The sequence below is a fragment of the Peromyscus californicus genome, unplaced genomic scaffold (assembly GCF_007827085.1).
Source record: "Peromyscus californicus insignis strain IS unplaced genomic scaffold, ASM782708v3 Scaffold_5__1_contigs__length_169319896, whole genome shotgun sequence".
In the NCBI taxonomy this organism is placed as follows: Eukaryota; Metazoa; Chordata; class Mammalia; order Rodentia; family Cricetidae; genus Peromyscus; species Peromyscus californicus.
Window position 1 is genome coordinate 42,968,195 of NW_026294573.1, and position 20,659 is coordinate 42,988,853.

The window sequence follows — 20,659 nt, forward strand, 5'->3', positions numbered from 1 at the left end:
ATTCAGTTCTCACATTAGTCTTGTGGAGTTGTACTTTCTTAGTTTGGTACTCAGGTGAGTTCATCTTTGGCTAAGTAGAACACCTCCAAGCTGGGTCCTGCATCCTTTTGTGACACATTTATTTTTTTTTTTTTTTTTTTTTTTTTTTTTTTTTTTTTTTTTTGGTTTTTTCGAGACAGGGTTTCTCTGTGTAGCTTTGCGCCTCTCCTGGAACTCACTTGGTAGCCCAGGCTGGCCTCGAACTCACAGAGATCCGCCTGGCTCTGCCTCCCGAGTGCTGGGATTAAAGGCGTGCGCCACCACCGCCCGGCGACACATTTATTTTTAATCCTTCCTGTCTAGCCTAACAAGATGTCCCAGGCTAATCTTGCACTTACCTGCCAGGCTTGGAATCACTTTATCTCTAAGCAGCCCTTTAACTGGAATAGTACAGGAAACCAAGGTCTGGTTCACCCAAGACGTGATACACTCTGATTTTATCTTTGTTAAATTTATTTTGATCACAGGCCAAATGCATTTCTCTTAGTTTGAAATATACTCTAGGGCAACTGATGCTAGTGTCCATGGCATCTTCTAAAGCCCAGACCACACAGGATCTAGTTCCATTAAGCAAAAGCAGAGTTCTCACATGCCCTGGGTTCAAATGCAGGCCTCTGGGACAGTGGAAGCCTGCTGCCACCCCTCTCCTGTGGTTAAGGCTGAGCCTGGCCCTTGGCTATAGACCTGTTTGGGTAAGTAGCTGTTTTCTAAAGGCCCAAAGGCCTGGCCTGGCCAATGTGCCTGACTGTGACCATCTCTTTGCTGGGTGAAGATTACACTCTACACCGGATTCTCCAAGGTTTTGCTGATAGAAGCTACAGAAATGGGATCACGACCTTTCTATAAGATTTAGATAAAAAGCCTCAGAGGTGCCCTTTGGCCCCAAACAGCACTAATTTGTAAGTAAAGAGCCTTTGAGCCATCCTCAATGACAGAAAGCTCTTAACAAGAGAGGCATATTAGGTGTTAATATTGAGATTAATCTGAATATACCTCAAAAGATGGGAGCTTCCACAGCAGCTGCCTCATCCCCCTGCCCAGCTAACTGCACCTTACTGTTGTTGGACTTGGATCTGCTAGAACATACAAGGTTTCCAACCATCCCACAAAGAACAAATTTTAGAGCCATAAATACAGGTCCGTTCTTAATTCATAAAATATCCTTCATGTGTAGTAAAATCATCTTGGAAAATTGGGCTTAAGCCATCAAGGATACTTTTTTTCTCCTTTTAACTTTGGCTTTATATAATGTGTACTATAATTTATATTATAAATTATAAATGTGAAATGCTGAAGCATCACATTCCTAACTAGGCAAGGTTTTCTAGGTTTAAACCTAAAAGATAAATACAGAGCTTCTACACAGAAGAGCAGAATTGTTGTATGCTTACCACGTGTATTTGTAAGCATATATTGTATAATATATTTACTGTTTTTTTGAGACAGGCTCTCTTGTAGCCCAGGCTGGCCTCAAACTCACATCTAGTCAGAGATAATATTTAATTCCCGATGTTCCTGCCTCCTCCTCCCAAGTGCTGGGGTCACAGGAATATGCCACTATACCTGGTACTCTCCATTTTTTCAGCTCTCTCAATACCTCCTGCACTCCGGTGACAGAATGATAGGACTAAGGTCCCATCTCCTGTCTTCTCCATCTACACTAGGCCCTGCTGGTGGGCTCCAAACTCCAGACTTCTCTGATCATCTGAAAGATAATTATGCATTTAGTGTATTTCTAACAGTAGCTTCTATTTTCGAGACAGGGTTGTTTTTTTTTTTGTTTTGTTTTGAGCTGAGGATCCAACCCAGGGCCTTGTGCTTGCTAGGCAAGCGCTCTACCACTGAGCTAAATCCCCAGCCCCAGTAGCTTCTATTTTACTAATGCTAAAGCTAAATAATGGTAATGGGATTTTTAAGAGTCATATACATAGGACCTAGGAATAGAGCAGGACTGCTGATGCCCATCTTAGGGGCCAGGCACCTAAGGCCCAGAGAAGGGAAGAATCATCTGATCCTTAACACATTAGAAATGGAGCAGGTACACACTTCCTGGGACTACCAGCCCCAGCCATTGTTTCAAACTCAAAACAGCTGACCTCATTTAGTGCCCAGATCTTTTAGAGAATTCCACAAATATTTGGTGGTGGTGGTGGTGGGGAGCCTTAAGGACTAGACGAGCACCACACAGGTTTTAGAGTGGTGCTACACAAAGGAAAAAATCCTAGAAATCTTTGCCTTTCGTGAGCAAAATTTCCTGACTCTCAAATTCCGTATTTTATTCAGTTAAGTAACTCAAAGGACACGCAGTGAGATATTTAGAAATGATTTGGGTTGTGGCTGGTTCTCAGTTATCCATGAACAATGTTTGGTGACTGTGTTTGAACAAATCTTACATAAATGAGGCTTTATGCAGGCCCTCCCCCTACTCATGCATTCCTTGGCTACAACAAAGACCTTTTAAGAACCTCAGTCTCCAAGTCCAGTGGGTGGCTGTGTCAAGCCTTGAGGTTGTTTTTCACTAAGCAGAGCAATAAAGCGGACTGAAAGTGAACAAGTGGTAAAGAGAAATCCTTGAAGTCTCAGAACACTAGAACAGCTCCAGCAGAGGGGTGAAGTGAGAAATGCCAAGGGCCCATGGGGATCTTGGAGAATAACCCCAGGGGTTCTTCACTGTAGCAAGCGCTGAGTCAGATGCAAACTGTAAAGGAAGTACACTCTTCAGGCCACCCCTCTCTGCTCTGGGTTCCTTCATGAAGGAAGGCAGAGACCCTTTCATTCCAAATCACTGCTGGACACACAATGTGACTGTAATTGTTAAATCTCTTACATATGAAAGATTGGGAGCTCACATCTGCTCTGGGGAAGATCACTTGTCCGCAGTTTCTCCCCTGTTACCCACTAATCATTCTGATAAGCTCTTAAGGGCAGGGAAGCATGGTCCAGCCCTGTTCTCTCCAGCAGACACACAAAAGCTCATCCCGGAGCTGTGCTTATGCAACACTGTGTGACCAGCAGCTGAATGTACTCCTTTCACGGAGAGCCTTCACAAATGATCTTGAGGAAGCCGGGCATGGTGGCTCGTGCCTGTAATCCCAGCACTAGGGAGGCTGAAGCAGGAGGATTGCTGTGAGTTCAAGACCAGCCTGAACTACAGAGTGAGACCCTGCCTCATACAACCAAAATAAATAAATAAAAATATAAAGTAAATCTGGAGGAATACTTTGTTGAGGTTAATGCTTTAAAACGGGAAGAGTTGAGGTGCTGATTTCTGAGGAATCCAGAATAATGTATTTGTGAATATTAACTCTGCTGCAACTACCTGTCCCTTCATTTCCATCCATTCACCACAAAAGCTATAGAACTTGGGGTTAGCCAAGTGATCAGCTCAAGGACAGGCCTTCTCACAAGAGGAATGCACAGGTGCAGTGTACACATGATACTGCTGCTTTGGCTTTTAAAGTGACCGGGAACAGGGCGTTTGAAGACTTTGATAGTAAATTAACAGTTTAGAATATAAAGTCCTTACAGGGAATTAGACCTAGTTTTAAAATAAAAATGGCTACACAGAACTGATCTTTTTTTTTTTTCTTTTTCTTTTCTTCCCAGTTAACATCTTAGGTACATGGACCAAATCCAAGAAAACCTTCCCCTTCCCACCAATTGTACCAAAGTAACTTTCCTCTTCCTGAGTCCCCTGAGAAGCAGGAAGGCTAGTGCAGCAGGTGTCAGGACCAAAGGCACAGGCAGAGGGGAAACAGCTGGGTAGGACAGGCTGCCACTGACCAGCTGGAGTCATGGAATTCTGCCCCTCCCCTAAACAGGGAAGGTTTCCGATCACCCTCAAGTCTCCCATCCCTTACAGTTACATCTTTGAAAGGCACATCCAGAAATGGAGCAACTGGGGGCTGGAGTAAACTGTCCGTCATTACTATGCAGAGGTTAAGGGGCAATAGGACTCTATGGCACAGAGCAAGGGGGGTATCCTTATCTCCACCCACATCTGGGGGGTGGGAGGCTGTATGATAAGCTCCTAAGATCTGCTTCCACGGAGGCCCAGGAGAGGCAGCATGAGGAAAGCCCAGGCAGCGGTTAGTTCACGGGTCTTTGGCGCTTGGGTAGCAGCATCTCTCACGTACAGAGGCTCTTGCAGCCGGCAAAGCTGGGTCAGTGAGCTGGTACCAGTGCTGGCCGATTATCTCCCAGGGCTGACCACCTCACAAGGCAAAAGCACAAAGAAAACCATCTAATTTTTAAAAGGTTTCTGAAAACGGTTAACTATGAGAAGCTCTCTTCTTGCCCCAAGTCTATTGTGGAACTTCAGAAACAACCCACAAGCACTTCCCAACAGTTTTGCCTTTAGTCTCCTTCAGAGAACAAATCAAAGGCTTTCTCCCCAGAAATGGCTGAACAAGTTGTTTGAGTAGGGAGACAGATTGGTGGCTCAGAGAGCTGCTACCCACCTCACAAGCCCCTAGGCTCCAGGATCAGCCAGTTCTCAGTGACCATCTGCACATCCTGGCTGCTCAGAGGCTCCCGAAGCCTCACCTTCACCTCCAGCTTTCCCCCAGTGGGCTTTCTTCCGTCCAGAACCTGTGACAACCACAGAGAAATGGACAGTAATTGAGGGCAGGTAGGGCAGATAGGTCCCAAGCAAATAAGGCATCCTGGGTGTATGCATCAGGACAGCCCTGCCTTCCTCCTGCAATATGGGAAGTGGTGGACTGCTTACTCTCAGCAGATCTTATAAATAAGTAACCTAGAGATCAAGGTATCAGTGCTCTGACTGGAGATGAGAAACCCATAGCTCTATTCTGTTTTTCCTCTTGATCTTCATAACTCCTAGAATTAGCACTGGCTTCAAGGAGCAGTCTGAAGCCAGAGCCTACACCCTCACACATGGCCCACAGAGAAATGGTAGCAGTCACAAGTAGAACTCAGGCCATGCCCTCTTCTAAGGCAGATGAGGGAATGACTGAATACAAAGTACAGCAAGAAGCTTGAGAAATTCGACCACCCTTAGGCAATTAAGACTAGGCCCCACGTTAGGACAGCTCCAGGTGGGGAGAGGCAAGCTCTAGCCTCTAGAAGCATCAGTAAGGATCTGTCTGGACCTGGCTCTACCAAGCACAAACTAGGAACTAACAAGTCCCTTCTTTGCTGGCTTGTTCCCCATTTGTCAAAGGCAGGTTCTTTTTTTTTTTTTTTTTTTGGTTTTTCGAGACAGGGTTTCTCTGTGTAGCTTTGCGCCTTTCCTGGAACTCGCTTTGGAGACCAGGCTGGCCTCGAACTCACAGAGATCCGCCTGGCTCTGCCTCCCAAGTGCTGGGATTAAAGGCGTGCGCCACCACCGCCCGGCCCAAAGGCAGGTTCTTAAAGCTCCTCACCTTGTGTAACTCTGTAAGGTCATGGAAGCTTAAGGAGCTACCTGCCCAGTTTCCAATCACAATTTGCATATGATCTAGAAATACTATATCCACTTCCTGTTTGGAGCTCGTTCTCTGCCTCCTGCTACTTGCCCACTGCCCCAAGCACAACACAGCCCTACAAAGAGAAATCTATACCATGCTGAGCACTGGTCAGAATCCTCAAGGGTCTTCTCTCAACTATCCCTCCTAGGAACTTAAGTAGTCCCAGACTATGGAAAGAGTATGGCTACTGCCCATCTGGCTGCCTTTGAAAGTTGCTCAGACTTTCTTGACTTCTTCCATCTAAAACATGGGGATACAGCCCATTCCAAAGCACACTACAGACAAATTGAAAATGTGCACAGAACCCTCAATAGAGTTCCAAGAATATCAGCTCATCCTGGGCCCTACCTCCATGATCTCTCTGATCTCACACTCATTCTCCAGCCTTTCCAATTTCAGGTGTGCTGTGCCAACCAGCTTGTCACTTCTAAAAAAGGATCTGGGAAGACAAGAGGCAACAGAGGATTAGCCTGGGCAGAGCGGGCAGGAATGAACTGGTCACGTTCAATGCAAGCAAAACCAGTATAGGAACAGCAAGAACACCTCTCCATTCCTCCTCTTCTGCCTTGCCAGTGGGACTGACAGAACTCTTACCCTTTGTGGAAGATCTCAAATTTGATTCCTTTGCTCTGGATCACCCTCTTAAAGCCCCGGTGATTTCGGTTGATGTTTAGTTTGAAAACTTGTTCAAATTCTGCAAGGAGAGGATTGGAATTCTTGGGGAAGTAGAAAGGAAGCCCAGGGCAGGCTTCCTCTCTGGAGCTCATTGCCTGCAATTCAGGGTGTCAGCCACCAGAGAAAGGCAGAACATGTAGGTTCTGGCCTTGTAAACACTTTGGTGCCTGGAGACACAGATTATATAATGGAAAGCATTTGGAATCTGGAGTGAGAATTCCTGGATTCAAGTAACATCACCCCCACCCCCACCCCCACCCTTGCCTAAGACAGGGTTTCACTGTGTAGCCCTGGCAGGCCTGTAATTCACTATATTGACCACACTAGCATTAACCTTGCTGCGATTCTGCCTCTGCCTCCCAAGTGCTGGGATTACAGGTGTGAGCCATCACACACCCAGCCTTCAAGTTCATTTTTTTTTGTTTTTTTTTTGTTTTTTCGAGACAGGGTTTCTCTGTGTAGCTTTGCGCCTTTCCTGGAACTCACTTGGTAGCCCAGGCTGGCCTCGAACTCACAGAGATCCGCCTGGCTCTGCCTCCCGGGTGCTGGGATTAAAGGCGTGCGCCACCACCGCCGCCCGGCTCAAGTTCATTTTTAACACTTCCTTGCTGTGAGCCCCCAGACAAATCCCTTTACTCAACTAACCTCAAGCCTCAGTTTTTGAATTGCTTTTTCTTAAGATTTTCATTAATTTTTTTCTGCAGGTGTGGTGGTGCACACCTTTAATCCCAGCACTCAGGAAGCAGAGGTAGGTGGATCTCTATGAGTTCCAGGCCAGGCAGAGCTATACATACTGAGATCCTGTCTCATAGAAATTTAAAAAGACCTTTATTAGTTTTATTAGTGTGTATGTATGCACATGTGTGTGCAAGTGACCAAGATTGCCAGAGACGTCATATCTCTCTCGAGCTAGTTACAGGACGGTGTATACCCCTTGATGTGGGTGCTGGGAACCAGAAGCAGGTCTTCTGCAAGAGCAGTACATTTTTTCTTTTTTTTTTTTTTAATTTTATGTACATCTGTGTGAGGGTGTGAGAGTACTGGATGTCCTGGAACTGGAGTTACAGTTTTGAGCTGCCATGTGGGTGCTGGGAATTGAACTGTGGTTCTCTGGAAAAGCAGCCAGTGCTCTTAATCACTGAGCCATCTTTCCAGCCCAAGAGCAATACATTCTTTTTTTTTTTTTTTTTTTTCCTTTTCAAGACAGGGTTTCTCTGTGTAGTTTTGGTGTCTGCCCTGGATCTCACTCTATAGACCAGGCTAGCCTCGAACTCACAGAGATCCACCTGGCTCTGCCTCCCCAGCCGAGTGCTGGGATTAAAGGCGTGCACTACCACCACCGGGCTGAGCAGTACATTCTTAACCACTGATCCCTCTCCAGCACTAGGCCTGTTTTCACAACTATGTAAGAGAACTATTAATAACACCTGCCTTATTTTTGAGTTGGGTGGGGCCAAGTTAGCAGCTCTTAAAACCTGAGAAGCTGGGCTGTCCACACAGGAAGTGAGAGCAGAAATGGGTCTTATGTGTAACTCACCTGGAGAGTTTGTATTCTTTACCACGGCTGTTTTGCTTTTTTGAGCCTGGTCCTACAGCAGTGAGATGGAAGAAGTCAAGACAGATAAAAACAAAGCAGGTCTACAGGCACAATGCTTTGGCTGGGTCAGCAGTAAGGACAGCAACCCCTGCAGACGGGCCAGAGTGTCTTCAACCCATCCCTATGGCCATGCCTCTCCAAGACGGCGAGACACTAAACAGCACTGGGGTTCAGAGGGTCCTAACCCGAGCAGAACCTCACCGAGTTAGGGTAGTGAAACTCAAAGCGCACAAAAGCATCCAAGTCATCGGGAGTCACTCCTATAAAGAAAAAGGGAGTCAGGTTGGAAAGCACAGTCAGAGCCTGGTGCCCAGGCAGCAGGCAGGCTACGGGAACAACCTCCTTCAGTGAGGTGACCCTTGGTTACCTGGTGGGGCTGGGAGGTTCATTCCCCGGACGATGATCAGATGCATTTCTGTGCTGTTGAGTTCTGAGAAGATCCTAAGATCAGAAGAAGAGAGTGCAGAGTGAACGACGGCAGCGGGACAAGCCAGCACAGTGGTCCAGGGTGGAGCGGGGCTGGCGGTCGGTCCGTGGTCTCTGACTCCTGCTCTGAGCCACTTCTATGGCACAGCAGCTCTGAGCTGCTCTCTGAAGGCAGCATATCCACCCCGCCCCTCCACACACTCCAATACCATGTACTGAAGAGACTCCAGGCTCTGCTCCAAACCTTCTGCCCTATCCCTGCACAGAGCCAGTTTCCCTCAGGCTTTGGCACCTCACAGTCTGGAATGTCTTCAATTCAAAGTGGTGGCTGGGAGGGTCAAGGCCCTGGGCCTGGGCTAGCTGCAGGATCTCAAGCTGTTTCTTTCGGTCCTGAGCAAGCTTCTCAAACCTGCCAGGGACGGGTAACCAAGTCAGCAAGGTAGGATTTGTTATCTGGTCCCTAACCCAACAAGCCAGCACACCCTGACACTTACCGGGTAGTCTCAGCCACATTGCCCTGGTGCATGAACTGCTTGGAGAACAGCAGGCACTTCTAGAAACAGGAGCCCAGAGTGACTCCATAGCCAGAGCGGGGCTTGCCAAGGCTAGCATTCAAGGCCTAACCTCTCAAAGCTAATAGTCCTCTTTAGTTCACCTCTCCTACAGAACATATTCCTAGGACGCTCTTTCTAACACACTTTCCTGCTTAACGTGTGTTTGTCAATTTGAGACAGGATTTCAGTTACATAGCGCACACTGGAACTCATGGTAGTTCTCCTGCCTCACCCTACCAAGTGCTGGTATTGCAGGTATGTATCACCCACCATGCTTGGCTCTACTATACTTTGGTGCTTCCTCTGAGGATAGCCATTTCCCAAAAATTCGTTTGGCAAACTCCTTCCTTCAAAACTTAATTTATGTGTGTGTGGTGACACTTGTCTCTAATTCCAGCATTTGGGTGGCTGAGGCAGAAGGACTTTGAATTTGAAGTCAGTCTAGGGTCCATGATGAGTTCTAGGACAGCATGGTACACAGCAAGATCCTGTCTCAAAGATCAAGAGCATCAGAAAATAAATTCAAGCATATACCTCAGAACAGTCTTCCCAGAAAAGCTAGCACTTCAGGTCAATTCCCTTTCACAAAACCCATTCCCCTTCATAACTATATGAAAAAAGGGGGCTGGAGAGAAAAGGGGGCTCACTGGTTAAGAGCACTTGCTATTGCAGAGGACCTGAATCTGGTTCCCAGCACCTACACAGTGGCTCACAAGCACCTGCAACTCCAGTTTCAAGGAATCCAATGTCTTTGGACCTCTATGGGCACAAGGCACATATGTGATATATGTATACACACATGTAGGCAAAACATACATGTTAAAAAAAATTAAACAAAGGCCGGGCGGTGGTGGCGCACGCCTTTAATCCCAGCACTCAGGAGGCAGAACCAGGCGGATCTCCATGAGTTTGAGGCCAGCCTGGTCTACAAAGCGAGTTCCAGGAAAGGCGCAAAGCTACACAAAGAAACCCTGTCTCGAAAAACAAAAAACAAAACCAAACAAAAAAATTTAAATAAAAAAGGGTAGCTTATTTTGCAAATGAGGAAAACAGCTTGTCCCGGGTCCTACCTTCGGCCAGTGGGAAAATTGACTCTGAACCCATGCTAGCACACAGAGAAGGCAGAGATATATGGGCTGCTGACCTCATGCTGCTCCAGGAGTATTTTCTGTAGCTGGACATACACCTCCTCAGCCTTCTGGGAGAGTCGCAGATCCTCATGGTGAATGAGGATGAAGTCGCCCTCTTCATCCGTCAAGGGTGAAGGCACCTGCCCAGATCATAAGGCCCCTCGGGCCCAAGAGTCAGATTACACCTCTACTGAGCCAAACAAACACTGAAATCCATGCCATACTTTTTTCTTCCCAACTGCCATTAACTTCCAGTGACACTTATGCCTCCCATTCTGTCTCTGGGCTATTAGAGCACTGCTTCTCCTAGACTGGCCCTGCCATGTCACCTCTCACCACAGGTGACCCATATTCCTTTTCCCTTCCATCTCCCCAATGGTCTATCTCAGGGTTACAAAAGGGAGAAAAACAAAACGCTCTTTCCCTGCTGACACCATCTGACACAAGTCCTCGCTCCGCCCATCAACCAGCCCCACCTCTGTGATTGAGGCAGCCCTCTGCTTCAGTAGGTGGAACTCACCTTGGAGAGGTCAATGGGTTGACCTGCTCGGACCTGGATGATCTGGGCCTCAAGACTTTTAGCCACTCGTAAGTGGGATTTGGCCTGCTCCAGCTCCTGCCTGCGCTTGGCTTGCAGAGCTGCTCGTTGGTATTGTAGTTTCCGAGCCTCCAGCAGCGCCAGCTGCTCCCGAGCTAAAAGAAGAGGGCCAATAGTTAGGGCCACGCCTCTCTCCGGACCTCCACTCCTCTGTCCTGTTTGTCCCTGACTCACCAGATGGACTCAGTGGTTCCTTAGAACCCGAGGCCTTGGGCTCTGTCAGAAGACGAGATGAAGGAGCCAGAGGCTGTGCTGGTTTCTTGGCCACTGGGGCCTGTGTTGGGGTGTCACTCTGCAGGTAGCACCCAGTTAGGAGGCTATCAAATACTTATCATTCCCACCTGGCCTAGACTTTGGCTACCTACCCAATGCTGCACCCATTCACTCTGTGACCTCAGTGGAGTGGCTTTGCCTCCAGGGTTATAGAACTCAAAGACGGAAACTTCAAAAGCTTTCTAGCCTAACTTCCCCAACATGAAGCATCACAGGAATAAAAAGAGACTTGGGTTTGGGGTCAGAAATACCCATGTCTGAATTCTAGTTCTGCCTCTGACAAAGTTTTTCTCTAAAATAGAGGAAAAGATCTCTATTTTATGAGGTTAATACACTACAGCAGGGTCTGGGTTTATTCCTTATCTGCTGTCCCCCTGACTAAACCCCCGAAGTCCTGGACCCATAGCCAAACCTCCTCATCTTCATCTACCAGGTCTGCATCTTCTGAGGCCAGTTTTTGGGCAGTTGCTAAAGTTGCTGCCATTGAATCATCCTGGATACCTTTCCTGGTCTCCAGGCCAGGGATGGGAGGAAATCCTGAGAAGAGACAGGGTAGAGAGGGAGCAAGGCAGCAGCATTAAGGACATGTGAGGCTGCTGTGGGTCTTGCCTGGCTTTGGGATGGGTAACTTGCACAAGGTGGAGGCACACATATGAGAAACTTCTCCCTCCTTTCTTGCTCAGAAACCTCCTAAGTTCCATAGGCCAAGCCTTACCCACCTGGAGGAACAGGTAACTCAGCAAAGTCAACTTTCTGCCCTGCTTGATGAGCTCGAACAGCATCCTGATATTGCTACATGGGAAGGAAGGGATTTCTAGCACCCTGCACCCTGCAGGCTCTATGCCCTCATTGCAGAGAGGCAGAGAAAGAAGACAGGGAAAGGCTGCAGCCCTAGAAGAGAAGGGGTCCCGAGGCAGCAAGAGCTCTGTAAACAGACAATGACCGAGAAGGCCAGGGCATGTAGGGAAGCGGGTAGGAAAGGCACAGCCAGGACACGCCAGCATAGCATAGGGCTGGACAGCAACTGGCTCACCTTGGCAATTCGATCATGCATCCTGGCCTTGCGCTCATCCCCACTGGCCCGGGCCTGGATGCCTGCCTCCCGGTACCTGTTCAACCTCTGCTGTAAAGCATCCAGCACTGTTTTTGGCTCTGCAGGGGCCACTACAAAGGTGGTAAAAAGAAACTATCAGTTCACCCTACTCTTCCCAGGCTCCCACTCCACTGTCCCACTGTTAAGTCCTACCTGGGGTGGCTGGGAGGTCAGAGGCCATCACTGGCTGCACTTGCTCCACTGCTGGGGACAGGGCTCCAGTTGCTATGGGGGCCTTAGAAGCCTGTGTGAGGGTCTTCAGATCTGGGGACCCAGAGTAGCAAGGTAGGCAGAGTGTCTGGCCAACCCCACACCTCACAGTCCTCCCTGCCTAAGCAGATACCCCATTATCTGACTGACCCTCAGGTGCTGGGGGCATGCCACTCAGATCCACAGGCTGCCCCTTCTCCAGGGCCTCCAGGACAGTACCAAATCTCTGCAGAAGAAGAGCAGTTACAGGCATAAGCCAGGGCACCCCAAGAACCTGACCTGAAACAACTTCCACCAGGCCACTCTCCCCCAGGTGCTATCTGGCTCCCTCTCTGAGCCTCTGCTTCCCCATCTACAGTATGAAAGCAGGATGTCATACCTTCCCAATCCTCATGAGCTCCCGGGCACGATCCAGATCTCCAGCCCGCTTGGCATTGAGAGCAGCTACTTTGTACTCTCTCTGTCGGGCTAACAACAGGGCCTGTGGGTCTGGGTCTGCATCAGGCAGGGGGGCAATGGCAGAGCTGCCTGGGAGGCTGGTCTCAGGTTGGAAAAGGTTGTCTACATAAAACAAAAGACCCCCAGAGAACGTGGCTACAGAGTCAAAGGAGCGAGTTCCAGGAGAACACTCTGAAACCCAAGTCTTTCTGGTCTAGGAATTCTTAGAACAACGACAGGCAGGCAGCTGGGGTAGGCAGGCTATAGGAACCAGAAAAGGATGTCTTCAGATACCTGGCTCCATGGCACAAGAAGCTGAAGAGTCTGTCTCAGAGTTCCTATTGGCTATCTCCTGGTGGGGTGGGGGCCTTTTGCCCAAGGCCACTGGAGGTGGAATCTCATCCTCACTGATCTTCCCGCCTTTCCTCACAGTGGCAAGCTGGGACTCCAAAGTCTGAAGGAAAGAATTAGACTAGTAACCCAGGTAGCTGCCTGGGCCTGGGCCTTGCTGGAAGACAGGCTAGTGATCCACCATGTCTACCCCACCTGTGAGTTGCATTCCCTGCACTCTCACCTCACCCACAGCCCTGCTCTCCAAATCTGCCTCACAGACAGGCTGACTCACCTTCAGGCCTCGCTCACAGCGCCGGGCTTTGGCAGCTTCACCAGCCTCCTTGGCACTGGCTGCGGCCTCCCGGTAGTTATGGATCCGTTCCTCCAGCAAAGCCTGCAGCCCCCGAGGCCCTCCAGCCTGCAGATACTTCAGCTCAGGGCTGGGCCACTCCATAGCCAGCTAGGCCCTTGCCATTCTCTCCCTGTGAGGAAGCTACCCCAGAAGACGGATCTCTGGGACTCCAGGAGAAAGAGGTGCCTAAACCCCCAGAGTATGAGGCAAAGCCCACAAGAGAGGCCAGACATTATATCAGGCAAGCAGAGCCCCCGTCCCAATCAGTAGAGGCCAGGATATGACGTCCAGGAGTAGCTGGAACAGGAAGGCCCTTGAAGTCTGTCAGCTATGGAAGTTTCTCATGCCTGCTCTGTGTAGGGGTTCGAGTTACTTGGCAACTCTGCTGTATAAGCCATGCTTCATGCACACTATTCATGAACACACAGGAGCATCAAAGACACATTAGGGCCCTTCTGCAAAACCTACCTGAGGCATTGCAGGTAAAGCCTGTTGGGAGGCTGCCTGCACGCCAGGTTGTTCAGTGTCATCCTGTGTCGTCTCCTCAGACAAGTCTGGGCTTGCTGCCTCACTGCCATCGAGCAGTCCAGTTTCTTCATCCACGCCCAGGACCTCCTGCAGCTCTGTCTGAGGAAACACAGGCCAAGAACTTTGGGTGCCTCATGGCTGCACTCATGACTGGAGAAAATGTTGAAAGGACCCACTTCCCCAGCAGTATCTGTCAATGTCAAATCCTGAGCTTAGTCCCCCTTACCAAGATTTCTTTAATCTAATCAAGGAAGACCTTGATAAAAACAAAAGAATTTGAGAATTCCAAACTGCAGACAGATCTCAGACCAGAAGTCAAGGCCAGGAAAGGGAAGGGTGCTCACTTGGTCGGACAAAGAGGAACAAACCCCAGCCCCTCAAACACTTCAGAGCTTGACCCCTGGACACCAGCCTGGCAAACACACCAGCAGGTCTGCATCCTCCTCCAGCCCTTCCTCTTCCTCCTCCTCCTCCACATCTCGCATACAGTCTGCTGCCAACTTCTCAATGTGGGCCATGGGCAGGGGGGGCTGAGGAGAGAGAGGACTCAGGTAAGGTGCTGGACAGTAAAGGAGGGCCTTTAATTCACTCTATTGGTAGCTATCCCAGGCAGAAACTCCCCATCCCTTCCACAGCACAGTCCCACTCAGAAAGGTACTCTTTTTTTCACAACCCAGCTCAAAAGACCCGTGCTATGGACGCCTTCCTGGGCTCCTCAACAAGTACCAAGCCGCTCCTTCCCTGTTTCTGCTTGTAGGTTAGTGTACCGACACACTGCCCCACACTGCCTTTCACATTTGTAAATGCTTTTAACATCTACTCAAATGTCTTACTACTTACAATTCTGTAAGATGGGTAACATTATGCTTATTTCCCCCCCAACCCCCCCACCTTTTTTTTTTTTTTTTTTTTTTTGAGACAAGGTTTCTCTGTCGTGGAACTCACTCTGTAGACCAGGCTGGCCTCTAACTCAAGAGATCCCCTGCCTCTGCCTCTGCTTCCCGAGTGCTGGGATTAAAGGTGTGCACCACCACCAACTGGCCAACAATATCCTCATTTTCTATACTGAATAAACTAAGATGCACCAACATCCATTTCCCCAAATTCACAATCTTAGTAAGTGGCAATATTCAAACCCAGGCTTGTCTAACCCCAAAGCAGGGCTAGGGTAGTGAGTCCTTCCCAGTCATGTCACTGATTTTAGCTCAAAGATATACAGGCTGCCTCTGATGGTTCCTGCTAAGAGGAATATTCAGACTCTTTATTCTGATACCTACAGGGAGATTTCGCTTACTCATCTGACATCACTTCTATTTCCTGTGCACATACTCTGTCAGTGCTGATGGCCCTACTGTATATGAAACCCTACCTATGCATGACTAATGCTAATCACCTGAGTAAGGCTAAGAATCAGATTTGTCCATGAAGGGGAAGAAGCTCCGAATACAGGTACATAACTGACATCTTTGTGGCTGAACTACAGGAAGGGCAGAACTATCAAAAGAACTAGGGGAGCAGGCTGACTGAGTCCTCCAGGCTGTAAGGCAAGGACCCTCTCTCCCCCATGGGCCTACACCAGGCCAGGGGTGAAAACTCACCACGGCCCTTGGGTGCTGGCTTCCTGCTTGTGCTCCCTGCTTCCCCAGTGAGAGCCAACAGCTCAGCCTCCAGGTCGCCCTCATCTTCAGGCTCATCCATCCCCAGGAGCATGTCCTCAGTGTTGAACTCCACGAAAAGACCCAGCTAAGAACACAGAGAGATTCTTTTTAGAGTTTATTTATTTATTTTGGTTTTTCGAAACAGTTTCTCTGTGTAGCCCAGGAACTACTGTAGACTGTCCAGGACTCGCTCTGTAGACCAGGCCAGCCTCAAACTCAGAGATCTGTCTGCCTCTGCCTCCCAAGTGCTGGGATTAAAGGCATGGGTCACTACCATCAGGCATAGAGATTTTATAATTTTATGTATAAGAATGTTTTGTCTGCATGTATGAATGGGTACCATGTGTACCTGGTGCCCTTGGAGGTCAGAAGCCAGATCCCCTGAAATTGAAGTTATGGATTGTTTTAAACTACCATGTGGGAGCTGGGAACCACACCCAAGTGCTCTTAATAGAAAAGCCAAATTGCCTGTAACTTCAGCTCCAGGGGATCTGATGCTCTCTTCTGGCCTATGGACACCCACACATGTGGCATACATTCACACACACATACACCTAAATCATTTTTCTTAATCACATAATGAACCAGAACATAAGAGTTAAGACAGGAGAACATCCCAAGTCCAAGGCCAATCTGGTGAGTTCACTACACAGTGAGTGAGTTCCGGGCTAGAACTCAAGACCATCTCACAAAATAAACAGCAAAAAAGAATCACACGACGAAGCCTGGTATGGCGGCACATGCATGCAATTTCAGCACTTGGGAGGTGAACACAGGATGATCGGGGGTTTAAGGATAACCTGGACTATACATGAGACCCTGTCTTAAAGAAAAAAATCACAAAATTACATGTGGTGGCACATGCTTATGATCCCAGCACTGGAGGGGAGGCAGGAAGATTGCACGTTCAAAACCTGCCTGGGATACAAGGTAAGTTCAAAGTCAGCCTAGTCAACTTGAGAGAGAACTTGTGTCAAAATTAAAAGAAAAACAGGGCTGGGATTACAGCTCAATAGAAGAACACTTGCTCAAGACCCTGAGTTCATCCCTATTCACCCTGAGACCCAATGTGCAGACAGGTAAACAGGTCTAAAACATGGAGAATTTTTTAAAGAAACCAAGTAAACAACAGGGTCACTATTATAATTAACAATAAGAGCAGCAGCTGCTGGTCACAAGACTTAGCATTATTCATGACTTATTAGTTAATTCTCACCATCTTGAGAGATCCTATCACACAAACACACCCTAATCTTTTTTAGGGAGAGGGGGGGTAACATGCTTTCATTGTATAACCTAGGCTGGCCTTGAACTCACAATCTTCCTGTTTCAGCCCTCCTAGTGCTGGGATTATATGCATGTGCACATTTATTTTTCAACTGTCGTAAACACAGCATGAAATCTGCCATCTTACCTATGTGCACAGAATTCATGTGCAAAACTGACTCTGTACCTATTAAACACTAACCCATCTTCCCCTCTCCATCTTATTTTCTGTATCCATTATTTTGAATATTCTAGGCAGATATAGGTATTAGTTTACCCCAGTGTTCAGTAATAGCTTAAACTTTCTGAATGACAAACTAAAATAATTTAAAATAAGGTTTAAATGACATCTATACCCTTTACCCCAACTCATCCCTTACCTGATTTTTTATTTGTCTGTTCTAATTTGTTAAGGTTTTTTTCCCATATGTATGACGATTTTGCCCACATGTATGCATGTGCACTGTGTGGCTGCAGTGCCCATGGAAGCCAAAAGAGGGTGTCAAATCCCCTAGAACTGGAATTACACATGGTTGTAAGCCACCAAGTGGGTGTAGGGAACTCAATTCCATTCTTCTGCAAAAACAGCAAGCACTCTTAACCACTGAGCCATTTCTCAAGCCATCTGTCCTGTTGTTTGAATCATGCTTGCTATGCAGTCCATGCTGACTGGAAACTGCTTATGTATCCCACACTGGCCTTGAACTCATGACCTTCCTACTTCTGCCTCCACAGTACAAGGATTTTGGATGGGGACCACCAAGCCCAGCCTACATGCTTCCAGAAGACAATAAAAACAATAGCCTAAGGCCCAGAAGAAATGGAGGAAGAAAACATAGAAGATCTACCTTCTTCAGACTCCCTCACCAGAGTCTGTCCCTTTGTCTGTGGGCAGCAACTGACTGCCGCTGACTACAGCCCTCAAGTTCTGGCATCCTAGAGCTAGACAGCAGAGTTGTCACCCCCCCCCCCCCAAAAAAAAAAACCTGTGAGAACACTTAGGTCTCAGAACAACCCAAGCCTAGTAGCTCCTGACACTCAGGTTATTTATGTGGTATGGACACAACAGGACAGCAGAGTTGAAACCCAAAAGATGTCAGGCGATGGTCACTGAACTCGAAGGACTTTACCCCTACAGGCACTGCCCATCCTCTATGAACCAACAAGAACACCACACAGGTGACGAGAGATCCCTACCCCAAGGTGACCCATGGGGGAAGGAGGCCAGGTCCATACCTGCTTTGCAGTTTCGGCACCCTGGCCTCTGGTCTTAGGGCCCTTCCGAGGTCTTGGCCCTGGCATCTTGGCAGGCTAGATACCTATTGGGTGTAAAGTTGAAGAGACTTAGACTGGAGTAGATGATGAGATATGACCCAACAGGGGTCCCAGTGGTAAAACGCCACTTTGTAATTAAAGCACAGAGGCAAGAGAAGGCAGTGGATGAAAGGCTGGGTACCACTGTCCACAGAGCGATATGGAGAGTCTGTACACAACTGTTACTGAACTGTCTGATGGACATGGAAGACAGAGTCACCGAAGCAACGCTAGGTCCAAGTGCTCAGTAGCGCTTTTATCATCAGTTCCCTTGGACACTGTGCACCTGACTCAGCATTCAGATCCTCTGAAAGATGTCACAAGTGATCAACGGGTACTGTGGCACAACCCACCCGGCACTGGAAGTGCAGAAACTCGTCTGCTCCCATCCCAGTCTTCAAGGAAACAGACCCATGGGCAGACAACCATCGCAGGCCATGGATGCCAGAGGTAGCCCCTTATCTAGGACATCAAAAAAAGGCATCTTATTAAGGATGATGCCTGTGCTGAGTCATAAAGTTTGGAGACTGGGGAAGAGCAGAATCCCAAGCAAATCAAACAAACTGACATCAGTTCTAAGGTGAGAAATGGCTTGGCCTACACAAGGAAAAGGAAGGCCCGGGATCACTGAGGCATAAACCAAACCGTGAGACTAGAATGGAGACATGAACTAGGGGCGAAACAGAAACACCTTTAAGGTTCTAAAGGTATTTGGGCGTTATCCTGACAGCAGTGGGAAGTATCATGGGCTGCAAAAGGTGCACGGGGAAGTTGGAGATCACATAGGGCGGGAAACCTTGGCCTTGAGCATCTTCCAAGTCTATGAAGGAGCGTGGGATGGCTTGGGGACTGAGACACAGACGGGGTCCCACGTCTGGAGCTGGTGTCAACAGGGCTGCGAGCTTCCCTGGGTGTGAGCGCCCAAGCGCTCGACACTCCAAGTGTCAGATTTCGACTGGGGTAAAAACGGCGGAGTGTCAGCCGGGGCGGGATGCGGGAGTGAAGGCGCTCGGGAGGGTGAGGCGCTCCACAGGCACTCCGGTGCCCGGGGAACCTCGGTCGGGGCTCAGGAGAGGCACGTCCGCGTCGAGGGGCGACGCCGGGCTCCCCAACACCCGCGCGTCCTCCCACTGCCAGGCCCGGCCCGGCCCGGCTCAAGCTACCTCCATCACCCCCGCCGTCCCCCAGACTCCACACGCCGGGAGGCGGGCACGTGGCATACCTCGCGGCGGATCCGAACCAAAACCGGGCCTCCCACAGCCCGGAACCGCCAGGCTTCCCGCGGCCCCCGGGCGGCGGCGGCGGAGACTGCCACAGGAAGCACCCGCCCCGGAGGCGGAGGCTCGCGCCCGGCACGTGACCCCACAGCCAGCGACGCGCAGTGCGCATGTGCGCGGGGAAAGCGGGCGGGGCGCGCAGACAGGTGACGCTGGGGGGCGGGGCTGGCAGTGCGCAGGCATCGCCGAGCAGGTAACGCGAGACTTTGGCTGACAGCGGCGGTGAGGGGTTCGGCGTCCTGTGCTCCTCTCCCAGGCGCTGGAGGCGCGTCCCTCCCTGGCGTGGTTTCTCCTCCAGGCCTCCTGCCTCGTTCTCTCCGCGCGCTCGGAGGCTCACACGCCTCCCAGCCGGGCCGCGTCCCTAGGTTGGGTTCTGGAGGATGGCCAGAGGATGGGGCTTCCTCGCAGCCCACCCCAGGCGCTGAAAACCGGAGTCTCCGGAAATGGGGCTCCTTTGCAGCCAGAGGGCGGTACGAAACTTCAGATTAGGGGAGCCAAAGCACTCTGTAAACTGAGGCAGGAGGATCGCTGCAAACTGAAGGGCCGCCTCTGACTCATAAGGAGCCCTGCTAGATCGGGATTGATGGAACTGACCTGCATGCGGATGGACCATTCCATGCCCAAAGTCCCCTTTTTTTTCTGTCCTATGAAACCCCGAGATCCCCACACCACATGTGCAGCCCTCACTTCATGGAGAAAAGGCAGGCTTCTGTTCTGATTGAAGGAACAGTTCTATAGCCACGTGGTGGTACACGCGCTAATCCTCTTAAAGTTATTTTAACATTTTTTATAATAAAATGTTTAAGGTATATACAAAGACACACAACTGTGGTGATGTTTTGTTTGTGCTTTAACAAATAAAGCTTGTCTGGAGATCAGAGTGCGGAGCTAGCCACTAGAGGCCAGGCAGTGGTGACACTCACCTTTAATCCCAGCACTTGGGAGGAGGAAACAGGAAGTGATATGGCTGGGCAGAGAGAGAGAGGAAGTGATAAGGCAGAGACAGGAGCTAGGCCTTTTCAGTCTAAGGATTTCTAGAGGTTAAGAGCATTGGCTCCTCTTCAAGGGTCCTGAGTTGAATTCCCAGCAACTACATCGTGGCTCTGGTACCGTCTTCTGGCCTGCAGGCATACATGAAGACAGAATACTGTATACATAATAAATAAATCTTAAGAAAAAGTTTTTCTAGTGGCTGGCTGTGCTGCTTCTCTGATCTCTCAGCTTTCACCCTGATATCTGACTTTATTAAGACCCATTAGAATTCTCACTAGTACAACATTTCACATTTACTGCTGGGCGGTGGTGGCGCATACCTTTAATCCAAGCGCTCAGGAGGCAGAGGCAGGAGATCACTGTGAGTTCCAGGCCAGTCAGGTCTACATAGTGAGTTCCAGGACAGCCAGGGCTACACAGAAACCCTGTCTCGAAAA

General features: G+C 49.1%; 1 protein-coding gene across 3 annotated transcripts; it reads right to left on the reverse strand.

Annotated features, from left to right (window-relative positions):
• Positions 1–311: 311 nt before the first annotated feature.
• On the reverse strand, positions 312–19,311 carry Cc2d1b (coiled-coil and C2 domain containing 1B). Of its 3 annotated transcripts, XM_052715759.1 has the most exons (25): positions 19,175–19,310; positions 17,875–17,957; positions 15,313–15,457; positions 14,140–14,243; positions 13,655–13,813; positions 13,127–13,252; positions 12,796–12,955; positions 12,443–12,624; positions 12,214–12,289; positions 12,007–12,117; positions 11,794–11,924; positions 11,480–11,552; positions 11,173–11,297; positions 10,662–10,779; positions 10,410–10,582; positions 9,904–10,029; positions 8,700–8,758; positions 8,498–8,614; positions 8,147–8,220; positions 7,981–8,039; positions 7,720–7,771; positions 6,102–6,201; positions 5,856–5,946; positions 4,500–4,629; positions 312–4,252 (listed from the first exon to the last, which is right to left on the reverse strand). In XM_052715759.1, the coding sequence occupies exons 2-24, from the start codon at positions 17,938–17,940 to the stop codon at positions 4,501–4,503; spliced, it is 2,556 nt and encodes an 851-aa protein (XP_052571719.1). In that variant the 5' UTR covers positions 17,941–17,957; positions 19,175–19,310; the 3' UTR covers positions 312–4,252; position 4,500. The 3 variants fall into 3 exon arrangements, with proteins under 3 accessions (XP_052571719.1, XP_052571720.1, XP_052571721.1); XM_052715760.1 differs by lacking the exons at positions 14,140–14,243; positions 15,313–15,457; positions 17,875–17,957; positions 19,175–19,310 and having other exon boundaries at positions 13,127–13,327; positions 13,655–13,768; XM_052715761.1 differs by lacking the exons at positions 312–4,252; positions 4,500–4,629; positions 5,856–5,946; ... (1 more) ...; positions 7,720–7,771; positions 7,981–8,039 and having other exon boundaries at positions 8,162–8,220; positions 8,450–8,614; positions 19,175–19,311.
• Between the last annotated feature and the right edge of the window lie 1,348 nt (positions 19,312–20,659).